Here is a 12,666-nt window from a genome sequence, read left to right on the forward strand (position 1 = left end):
ATAACGTTACCGTGTGGTTTATCTCACTACGTCATTGTTACTATAACGTTACCGTGTGGTTTATCTCACTACGTCATTGTTACTATAACGTTACCGTGTGGTTTATCTCACTACGTCATTGTTACTATAACGTTACCGTGAGGTTTATCTCACTACGTCATTGTTACTATAACATTACCGTGTGGTTGATCTCACTACGTCATTGTTACTATAACGTTACCGTGAGGTTTATCTCACTACGTCATTGTTACTATAACATTACCGTGTGGTTGATCTCACTACGTCATTGTTACTATAACGTTACCGTGAGGTTTATCTCACTACGTCATTGTTACTATAACGTTACCGTGAGGTTTATCTCACTACGTCATTGTTACTATAACGTAACCATGTGGTTTATCTCACTACGTCATTGTTACTATAACGTTACCGTGTGGTTTATATCACTACGTCATTGTTACTATAACGTTACCGTGTGGTTTATCTCACTACGTCATTGTTACTATAACGTTACCGTGAGGTTTATCTCACTACGTCATTGTTACTATAACATTACCGTGTGGTTTATCTCACTACGTCATTGTTACTATAACGTTACCGTGAGGTTTATCTCACTACGTCATTGTTACTATAACGTTACCGTGTGGTTTATCTCACTACGTCATTGTTACTATAACGTTACCGTGTGGTTTATCTCACTACGTCATTGTTACTATAACGTTACCGTGTGGTTTATCTCACTACGTCATTGTTACTATAACGTTACCGTGATGTTTATCTCACTACGTCATTGTTACTATAACGTTACCGTGTGGTTTATCTCACTACGTCATTGTTACTATAACGTTACCGTGTGGTTTATCTCACTACGTCATTGTTACTATAACGTTACCGTGTGGTTTAATCTCACTACGTCATTGTTACTATAACGTTACCGTGTGGTTTATCTCACTACGTCATTGTTACTATAACGTTACCGTGTGGTTTATCTCACTACGTCATTGTTACTATAACGTTACCGTGTGGTTTATCTCACTACGTCATTGTTACTATAACGTTACCGTGTGGTTTATCTCACTACGTCATTGTTACTATAACGTTACCGTGTGGTTTATCTCACTACGTCATTGTTACTATAACGTTACCGTGTGGTTTATATCACTACGTCATTGTTACTATAACGTTACCGTGAGGTTTATCTCACTACGTCATTGTTACTATAACGTTACCGTGTGGTTTATCTCACTACGTCATTGTTACTATAACGTTACCGTGTGGTTTATCTCACTACGTCATTGTTACTATAACGTTACCGTGTGGTTTATCTCACTACGTCATTGTTACTATAACGTTACCGTGTGGTTTATCTCACTACGTCATTGTTACTATAACGTTACCGTGTGGTTTATCTCACTACGTCATTGTTACTATAACGTTACCGTGTGGTTTATCTCACTACGTCATTGTTACTATAACGTTACCGTGTGGTTTATCTCACTACGTCATTGTTACTATAACGTTACCGTGTGGTTTATCTCACTACGTCATTGTTACTATAACGTTACCGTGTGGTTTATCTCACTACGTCATTGTTACTATAACGTTACCGTGAGGTTTATCTCACTACGTCATTGTTACTATAACGTTACCGTGTGGTTTATCTCACTACGTCATTGTTACTATAACGTTACCGTGTGGTTTATCTCACTACGTCATTGTTACTATAACGTTACCGTGTGGTTTATCTCACTACGTCATTGTTACTATAACGTTACCGTGTGGTTTATCTCACTACGTCATTGTTACTATAACGTTACCGTGTGGTTTATCTCACTACGTCATTGTTACTATAACGTTACCGTGTGGTTTATCTCACTACGTCATTGTTACTATAACGTTACCGTGTGGTTTATCTCACTACGTCATTGTTACTATAACGTTACCGTGTGGTTTATCTCACTACGTCATTGTTACTACGTACCGTGTGGTTATCTACTACGTTAAGTACCGTGTGGTTTATCTCACTACGTCATTGTTACTATAACGTTACCGTGTGGTTTATCTCACTACGTCATTGTTACTATAACGTTACCGTGTGGTTTATCTCACTACGTCATTGTTACTATAACGTTACCGTGTGGTTTGACTCACTACGTCATTGTTACCATAACGTTACCGTGTGGTTTATCTCACTACGTCATTGTTACTATAACGTTACCGTGTGGTTTGACTCACCAATCATTGTTACTTAAACGTTACCGTGTGGTTTGACTCACTTTACATCATTTGTATTATAACGTTAACTGGTGGCTCACTTTATAGATACTAAAATTCTATTTTATTGTAACATGCACATGATACTTTTTTGAAATTTTTGTCATCAACATGACCTGATATCTTACAAGATATATTGGTATGAAATTTTTCTTTTCTGACAACATTCACATAATTCTCTTTGGTTTGCAGGAAGAAAAAATGTAAGAAAATCGGATACTCAATATCTATTTTGACGTTTACTTTTTGTCAAAGATCAGAAATGATAAGTCAGTAAAAACAAATATATTATCAAATACATAGCATATACATTATTGCATAACATTATGCACCCATATCAGTTTGTACTAGGATAACACGACGGTGTCGTCGGTTGGCATTTGGTTTCTAAGTGAAGAAAAGGAGAGAACACTCTTTCGTCCATCAGTCGGGACCAGCATTCTGGAAAGGAAGGTTTGTATTGATGAGAAAACTGCACGAACTTCAACAGTTATGATCCAAACAAACGGCGTGACTGCGCTCGTTATGGTGGAGACGGTGTAAGCATTCACGTATGAAGCTGTACTTGGACAGTCGGGCATTGTACACTTAATAAGAAGCGTGATGACAATCGACAGAGGACCATGCAAAGTAACATAACATAGACTCGCAATCCACGCACTCAGTGTGGACATATGCAAAGAGACAGCTTCCGGTTTCACAGGCTCCTCAGACAAAAGATTCCTACGTAAGTTCTTGTACTTGTACACGAGCAGCATAACTGTCGGAACCAACAACAGCAGCGCGAGTGGGATTAGGTACATGGTAACTATGATGGGTATAAGAGAAGCCTTCTCCAATACAATCATACAATATTGGTCGTATATAAAGTGATGAATATATATTCGATTACTAAGAAGAATTGGAGCACACACGAGCGCACCAAGACACCAAGGAAGGACAATTACCACCCCGGACACTGTCGACGTCAATTTCTGGCTGATGGCGGCCACAGATTTAAGTTTGGCTAGAAGACGTTCGATACATAGAGCGATGTTCATCAAAGAAGACAGGAATGTCTTAGAGATTGATAAGACTTGAAAGACAATGCATACATGTTCTCCGTGATTCCATCTGCTACTCCAGTGAAGATCATGCTCTAGACTCATTGGGAGTACAAACACGCCATTGCACAGGTCAAAGATACTGATGCTGAGAACGCCGAGGAAGAATGACTTTGTCCGCAAGTTTTTGTTTCCCAGGATGATTGCAATGATGAATAGGTTGGATGGGATAGAAACTACAATCACAGGAATATGTCGAGCCTTTATCTCCAGGACTTTGATCGGGTCCATCTCGAAATTCGTGTAACTATGGTTACCATGATACTCTGGCCAGGTGCTATTGGCAGTGGTGTTGTACCCAAACGACGTCGTGTTTGGCTGAAATGGTGAAGGGATTGTCTTTTAATTAAGATGAGACTTCATTTCATTGATTTCTCATCTCTAAAGTTCAGTGTCAGTTTATAAGGAACAGAAGTAAAAAAATCAAACAAACAAACAAACAAACAGAAAACCAGATCAACATCAATGACAACCGGACCAAACCGAATCATACAGCACTAATCTGATTATAAGTTTTCATCACCATTACACAACTACAGCCTACAGTTTATACATCAGAATGGATTAAAATATTCAGTTTATTCAGACACGTAAAATTTGTTATTAGACATATAAAGCTATAATCAGACACGTTAGACTGTCATCAGACATATAGTTATAATCAGACACGTTAGACTGTCATCAGACATACAGTTATAATCAGACACGTTAGACTGTCATCTGACATACAGTTATAATCAGACACGTTAAACTGTCATCAGACATATAGTTATAATCAGACACGTTAGACTGTCATCAGACATATAGTTATAATCAGACACGTTAAACGGTCATCAGACATATAGTTATAATCAGACACGTTAGACTGTCATCAGACATATAGTTGTAATCAGACACGTTAGACTGTCATCAGACATATAGTTATAATCAGACACGTTAGACTGTCATCAGACATAAAGTTATAAATCAGACACGTTAGACTGTCATCAGACATAAAGTTATAATCAGACACGTTAAACTGTCATCAGACATACAGTTATAATCAGACACGTTAGACTGTCATCAGACATATAAAGCTATAATCAGACACGTTAGACTGTCATCAGACATATAGTTGTAATCATACACGTTAGACTGTCATCAGACATAAAGTTATAATCAGACACGTTAAACGGTCATCAGACATATAGTTATAATCAGACACGTTAGACTGTCATCAGACATAAAGTTATAATCAGACACGTTAAACTGCCATCAGACATATAGTTATAATCAGACACGTTAGACTGTCATCAGACATATAGTTATAATCAGACACGTTAGACTGTCATCAGACATATAGTTATAATCAGACACGTTAGACTGTCATCAGACATATAGTTATAATCAGACACGTTAGACTGTCATCAGACATATAGTTATAATCAGACACGTTAGACTGTCATCAGACATATAGTTATAATCAGACACGTTAAACTGTCATCAGACATATAGTTATAATCAGACACGTTAGACTGTCATCAGACATATAGTTATAATCAGACACGTTAGACTGTCATCAGACATATAGTTATAATCAGACACGTTAGACTGTCATCAGACATATAGTTATAATCAGACACGTTAGACTGTCATCAGACATATAGTTATAATCAGACACGTTAAACTGTCATCAGACATATAGTTATAATCAGACACGTTAGACTGTCATCAGACATATAGTTATAATCAGACACGTTAGACTGTCATCAGACATATAGTTATAATCAGACACGTTAGACTGTCATCAGACATATAGTTATAATCAGACACGTTAAACTGTCATCAGACATATAGTTATAATCAGACACGTTAGACTGTCATCAGACATACAGTTATAATCAGACACGTTAGACTGTCATCAGACATAAAGTTATAATCAGACACGTTAAACTGTCATCAGACATATAGTTATAATCAGACACGTTAGACTGTCATCAGACATGTAGTTATAATCAGAAACGTTAGACTGTCATCAGACATACAGTTATAATCAGACACGTTAGACTGTCATCAGACATGTAGTTATAATCAGACACGTTAGACTGTCATCAGACATACAGTTATAATCAGACACGTTAGACTGTCATCAGACATGTAGTTATAATCAGACACGTTAGACTGTCATCAGACATATAGTTATAGACTGTCATCAGACATATAGTTATAATCGGACACGTTAAACTGTCATCAGACATATAGTTATAATCAGACACGTTAGACGGTCATCAGACATATAGTTATAATCAGACACGTAAGACGGTCATCAGACATAAAGTTATAATCAGACACGTTAGACTGTCATCAGACATATAGTTATAATCAGACACGTTAGACTGTCATCAGACATATAGTTATAATCAGACACGTTAGACGGTCATCAGACATATAGTTATAATCAGACACGTTAGACTGTCATCAGACATATAGTTATAATCAGACACGTTAGACTGTCATCAGACATATAGTTATAATCACACACGTTAGACTGTCATCAGACATATAGCTATAATCAGTCACGTTAGACTGTCATCAGACATATAAAGCTATAATCAGACACGTTAAACTGTCATCAGACATATAGTTATAATCAGACACGTTAGACTGTCATCAGACATATAGTTATAATCACACACGTTAGACTGTCATCAGACATATAGCTATAATCAGTCACGTTAGACTGTCATCAGACATATAAAGCTATAATCAGACACGTTAAACTGTCATCAGACATATAGTTATAATCAGACACGTTAGACTGTCGACAGACATATAGTTATAATCAAACACCTTAGACTGTCGACAGACATATAGTTATAATCAGACACGTTAGACTGTCATCAGACATATAAAGCTATAATCAGACACGTTAGACTGTCGACAGACATATAGTTATAATCAGACACGTTAGACTGTCGACAGACATATAGTTGTAATCATACACGTTAGACTGTCATCAGACATAAAGTTATAATCAGACACGTTAGACTGTTATCAGACATATAGTTATAATCAGACACGTTAGACTGTCATCAGACATATAGCTATAATCAGTCACGTTAGACTGTCATCAGACATATAGTTATAATCAGACACGTTAGACTGTCATCAGACATATAGTTATAATCAGACACGTTAGACTGTCATCAGACATATAGTTATAATCAGACACGTTAGACTGTCATCAGACATATAGTTATAGACTGTCATCAGACATATAGTTATAATCAGACACGTTAGACTGTCATCAGACATATAGTTGTAATCAGACACGTTAGACTGTCATCATACATAAAGTTATAATCAGACACGTTAGACTGTCATCAGACATAAAGTTATAATCAGACGCGTTAAACTGTCTTCAGACATATAAAACTTTGATTAGAAACGTCAAATTGTTATCAGACATATAAATGTATAAAGTATTGAGTGGAGTCGACTATCAAATACTCACGAATTAATTCAAATAGGATTCGAAAGTTATCGCCAAACGCGAGTAAAAACTTACCAGAGCTGGGGTCGACATTTTGATTTTTCCATTAACGTCGTGGTATGAGAGTGGCCATCACGTTTTGAGAAACACATTGTATACACGTTTCTATCGACCTAATTTACCCTGACTTATTATATGATTATATACGACGCGGTCCTGATTGGACGTAATTAACTTGAGGCTTAATCGTTATATGATAGGAATCGGCCATACGCTAATCTGTCACTACTAGTAGTATTACATATTCTGTTAAATTTCAATATCACAGATATTAATGGTAATCAGAATAATTGTAGAGTATAACCAGTCATAGAACTGTAAAATTTCAATATCACAGATATTATGGTAATTAGAATCATTGTTTGTAGAGTATAGCTAGCCATAGAACTGTAAAATTTCAATATCACAGATATTATGGTAATTAGAATCATTGTAGAGTATAACCAGCCATAGAACTGTAAAATTTCCATATCACAGATATCATTCCATAATGGACGATATTGTGTTTTTGACATTTCACAATTGCTGATATTGTGTTTTTGACATTTCAAAGTTAACGATATTGTGTTTCTGTGATGTGATTTTACATTTGACAATATTGTCTATTTGTGAATCCGTTATGCTCGTTGATATGGACAAGGTGTTTATACTTTGGTACATCTTGGAGAGCTTTATCATCCGATCACAGTAATTAATATTAGATATATTACAACTCCATAAGATAAAACAGAACAAGATAGTGCTGAGATGAATGCTTAGTTTTATCTTCGAATCAACAAACAGTTGATAAATAGTGTATATTTACACCAATAATGATTCCATCATATCATACAATCTATAATTTGTACACGCAACATGATATATAATTTACTCTGATAGCTACAATGTTCTTTACGATATTGTTCCAAACTCCCCATTCTTCGTTACAACCGTCGCTTTGATCCATCCCTTTATTCCGTAGGTGATATACAGAAGAATATTTGACGATATATATAATACTTATATTACACAAAGACATACGAAATCAAATGTTCGTGCGTGTTTTGTGTCACTTCCCGTACGCGTGTGTTTAGGTCTGTCCAATTGTACTCGTAGAGCCACGTCAATCTAAATTGCTCTAAAGGAGATAAACGAATGGGATGACCCTGTCTTTTCTTTCATGTTATTGATGATTGATACAACTTCCCATAATGCCATGCTTTAGTTGATTCGGTGTGATGGAGATATTTAATGGTGTATATCTGTACCGTCTGATGACACTCTATGCCGAAGCGAGGAGAAGGACAGTCCATTACCTTCGCCATCAGGGGATGTCACCTTCTTCATTACACGAGCTTTTATTGACGACAAAACGGCTCGGATTTCAACGGTAATGATCCACAAGAAAGGCATTATTACGCATGGCAAGAGAGAGACGGTATAAGAATTCTTGTATTGGTTCATACTTGGGCATTTGGTCCAACCCCGGATACACATGACGATTTGAGTCAAACCAGCCGCCATAGGTGTACTGAAGGCAACATAAACGAAACTCGCAATCCACACACTTAAGGTGGACATATACAGACTAACAGCCTCGGGTTCCTGAGCTCCCGCAGATAAACGATTCCAGTCTGATTTCTTGTACTTGTACACTAGAAGCATTGCTATGGGTACCAGCACTAGTAGGCTGAGTGGAATATGGAACGCTAAGACCATGTAGGGGATATGGAAGGTCTGTTCCACCATGAACAGACAGTAAGTCTCGTGAATATATTTGTTACGTGACATTTCATCATATTTGATCCAAGTGATAAGCATACTACCCAGTAGGAACATACACCAAGGAATGGCTATCAACACTCTAGATACGTTCGTCCTCATTTTCTCTCCGATCACGGCAACCGATCGTAGCTTGGTCAACAGACGTTCAACAGACAACACGATGATCATCAAAGCAGACATCCATACCTTGCTGTTTATTAGTACTATATAGATAAAGCAGACAATATCCCCGTGACGCCATCTTCCCCAGGTGATAAAATGGTCCATGTTTATTGGTAGAACAAACGCAGAGTAACAAAAGTCGAACACAGTCAGACTGAGGACTCCTAGGAAGAATGTCTGAGTTCTCAAGCTTCTGTTACATAAGATAATGACGATAAGGATTAGGTTAGCGGGGACAGACACCAGAATGGTCGGAAGGAACCGCGCCTGTAATTCCTGGATTTCGTTCGGGTCCCTCTTATACGACTGACGAGTGCGGTTGCCATGGTACTCTGCCCAGGTACTGTTGGCGGTGGTGTTATAACCAATCACTGACGTTGTCGGCTGAAATAGTAAGATAGGTATGTTATTGACATAAGGTTTGGAAGTTAAAAGATGATGTGGTTATTGATTATTTACATTTGTATATAGATGTGTTGTCTAACTTTGAACAAAAGTTCAGGCACAAGTTATTGAAACTCATCCACTCCTTCTCACGACATACGTTACACATAGAAAACTGTAATGGAGATCTGTATATTTCTACAGTGTAATACAACCCGGATCAAAATCCATGGCTGGAAACAATGAAAGTTTTCACATACATTCAGATACATAAGGTCAGGTCCAATGTAGGATGGACGTTCTCGATATTCCTTTCATTTATAAAAGAAAATGGCGACACTAAAATAGTGAACTACATTATCACACTGATTATCAGAAGAACATGCTGCATTGGGTATAAGGTTTGCCCTAGAATAGCATAATTAAGAGAACTGCACTGGTTTCCGCAAAGCGTCCACAATATTCAACTTCGATCACCGACCCTAAAATAAATATAGCCGGGGAAAAGTGGATCTGAATTTAAAGAGGATATAAACAATTCTTTTCTTATTTGCTTTAGCAACTTTGTGTATAAATTATTCTCTTCTGTTAAGCTATATCAGTTTGTATACTTAAATGTTAAATAAAGATATAAGCGCCTTCGCAAATTAGTGAATAAAGTATTCTCTTAAGCTATATCATTTGGTACACTAAATGAAAATAAAAGTGCGTTCGCATATTTGTGTATATAGAGGATATCGAATGGTTTCCCTTTTAATATAACAAATATTTCACGAGTATGACAGAATATCGATATTTTCACGAGTGCGAAAACCATTCCATTTTCTTTTTACTGCATTTTATGTACTAAAAAAAATTAAGAACATCGAAAAATTAATGGTGTCAAAAAGGGCGGGAATTCATGACGTCATCTCTTTAAAACGTTACTCCACGTCCACTTGACGGCACCATTTTGAAAGGACTGATCAACGCAATTTAAGCGTTTTCTGCTGTTATCTGACAATATGTGCATAAATAGATAACGTGAAGTAAATGTTTTGTAACTAGCCTTACTATTTTTTAGAAATACAGCAAAATAACCAATTTATCCATCATCGCTTCGATTGGAAAATTCGGCAAGTTTCAACGAGGTGAATGCAAAGGTCCGCTCTGATTCATCAAAGACGAAAAACTTATATTTTTACTGAAAAATCTTATATTTTCACTGCCCATTCCTGCAGTGTAAATATATAGAGGATATTGAATGGTTTCCCGTTCAATATAACATATATTTCACGAGTATGACAGAATATCGATATTTTCACGAGTGCGAAGCACGAGTGAAAAATATCGAAATATTCTGTCATACGAATCAAATATATGTTATATTTAACGGGAAACCATGAAATTTTCTTTTAATTGCATTTCATAAACTTAAAAACTGAATTAAAAACATCGAAAAATAAGGAGCGTCAAAAATTGCGGGAATCAGTAATGACATCATCTCTTTGTGACGTTACCCCACGTCAATTTGACGGCGACATTTTGAAAGGACTGATCATCGCGATTTTAGCGTTTTCTGCTGTTATACGAGAATCTGTGCATGAACAGCTAACGTCAAGTGACTATTTGTCAAAAACTGGTCTGAAAATTTCAGAAATACAGCAAAATAACCAATTTATCTATCTTCGCTTCGATTTGAAAAATCGGCAAGTTTCAACGAGGTGAATACAAAGGTCCGCTCTGATTGGTTAGAAACGGAAAACTTATATTTTCACTGCAAAACCTTGTATTTTCACTGCAAAATCTTATATTTTCACTGCTCATCGCTGCAGTGAAAATAAAAGTTTTATTAGTTTGATAGATAGAGGATACTGAATGGTTTCCCGTTTAATATAACATATATTTCACGAGTATGACAGAATATCGATATGTTCACGAGTGCGAAGATTGAGTGAAAATTATCGAAATATTCTGTCATACGAGTGAAACATATGTTATATTAAACGGGAAACCATTCAATTTTCTTTTGATTGCATTTCATAAACTCAAAATTAAAAACATCGAAAATTAATAGTGTCAAAAAGTGCGGGAATCAGTAATGACGTCATCTCTTTGTGACGTTACTCCACGTCAACTTGACGGCGCCATTTTGAAAGGCTTGCTCAACACAATTAAAACGTTTTCTGCTGTTATAGGAGAATCTGTGTATGAAAAGCTAACGTCAAGTGAGTATTTTGTCAAAAACTAGTCTGAAAATTTCAGAAATACAACAAAATAACCAATTTATCGATCTCCGCTTCGATTCGAAAAATCGGCAAGTTTCAACGAGGTGAATACAAACGTCCGCTCTGATTGGTTAAAAACGGGAAACTTATATTTTCACTGCAAAACTTATATTTTCACTGAAAAATCTTATATTTTCACTGCTCATCGCTGCAGTGAAAATATAAGTTTTATTAGTTTGATAAATACTGTATTTCACTGGCAAAAATGCAATAAAGTCCTATGTTTCACTGGCAAAAATGCAATAAAAGTTTTGTTAGTTTGATAAATTTCTATATTTCACTCGCAAAAATGCAATGGAAATTATTCTCTTCTGTTGAGCATATTAGTTTTGACTCTTAACTATTAGATTGTGTTTGAATTATTCTCCCCTTCTATTAAGTCATGTCAGTTGCAGACAGATCGGTAGACTATCAAAAATTCCATAGAATATGGCTGAAAAAATGATCGACAGAGTTGACATACTTCTTCATCATTGGACGCGTGCATTGTACATACTCTGGGTAGGGATTGACATTTTAACAGACAAATTATAAGATTTTTTATAGATGCTAATAAGGATTTCTAATTCAAACTTACCAGAGTGGAGGTAGCCATCTCCCCAAGTTATGTGTGCTGCTCGCTTTTGACACGCTATATACGCCCACTAGGTTGACTATGACGCGTTCAACAAGATGTTCCGGCTGTATAATGCCGATAACGTACCTGTTATATCACCATACCAGGAATTAAATTGTAAGAGTAATTAAGCATACAACACCTATAGGAAGATTAAATGATTTTCAATGGATAATAACAAATAAGGAAACGGAAAAAATACAAATATTTAAATGCAAGAGTTAATTAATCTAAACAAATCTGAGTAATCGATTTGTCGGTGATAATTGGTGGGTTTGACAACTCGTGTAAGAGTCATGTACTCTAGACATCCAGTCAATACGCAATAAGAGTCGTGTAACCATGACAACTCATCAATAGGAAACGAGAGTCGTGTAACCCTGACAACTCATCAATAGGAAACACGAGTTGTGTAACCATGACAACTCATCAATAGGAAACGAGAGTCGTGTTACCATGACAACTCATCAATAGGAAACAAGAGTCGTGTATCCCTGACAACTCATCAATAGGAAACAAGAGTCATGTGACCATGACAACTCATCAATAGGAACAACAACTGTG

General features: G+C 36.4%; 3 protein-coding genes across 3 annotated transcripts in view; 1 reads left to right on the forward strand and 2 right to left on the reverse strand.

The window, feature by feature from the left end:
* The window catches only part of LOC117321560 (ADAMTS-like protein 2), a 153,831-nt gene that overhangs the window by 90,264 nt on the left and 50,901 nt on the right, over nt 1–12,666 (forward strand). The gene's annotated exons all lie outside the window — the stretch shown is intronic.
* On the reverse strand, nt 2,494–7,024 carry LOC117321565. The gene is made up of 2 exons (XM_033876022.1): nt 6,925–7,024; nt 2,494–3,695 (listed from the first exon to the last, which is right to left on the reverse strand). The coding sequence occupies exons 1-2, from the start codon at nt 6,940–6,942 to the stop codon at nt 2,622–2,624; spliced, it is 1,092 nt and encodes a 363-aa protein (XP_033731913.1). The 5' UTR covers nt 6,943–7,024; the 3' UTR covers nt 2,494–2,621.
* LOC117321564 lies at nt 7,650–12,155 on the reverse strand. The gene is made up of 2 exons (XM_033876021.1): nt 12,064–12,155; nt 7,650–9,219 (listed from the first exon to the last, which is right to left on the reverse strand). The coding sequence occupies exons 1-2, from the start codon at nt 12,079–12,081 to the stop codon at nt 8,137–8,139; spliced, it is 1,101 nt and encodes a 366-aa protein (XP_033731912.1). The 5' UTR covers nt 12,082–12,155; the 3' UTR covers nt 7,650–8,136.

This window comes from Pecten maximus, chromosome 2, assembly GCF_902652985.1.
Source record: "Pecten maximus chromosome 2, xPecMax1.1, whole genome shotgun sequence".
NCBI classification, from domain to species: domain Eukaryota; kingdom Metazoa; phylum Mollusca; class Bivalvia; order Pectinida; family Pectinidae; genus Pecten; species Pecten maximus.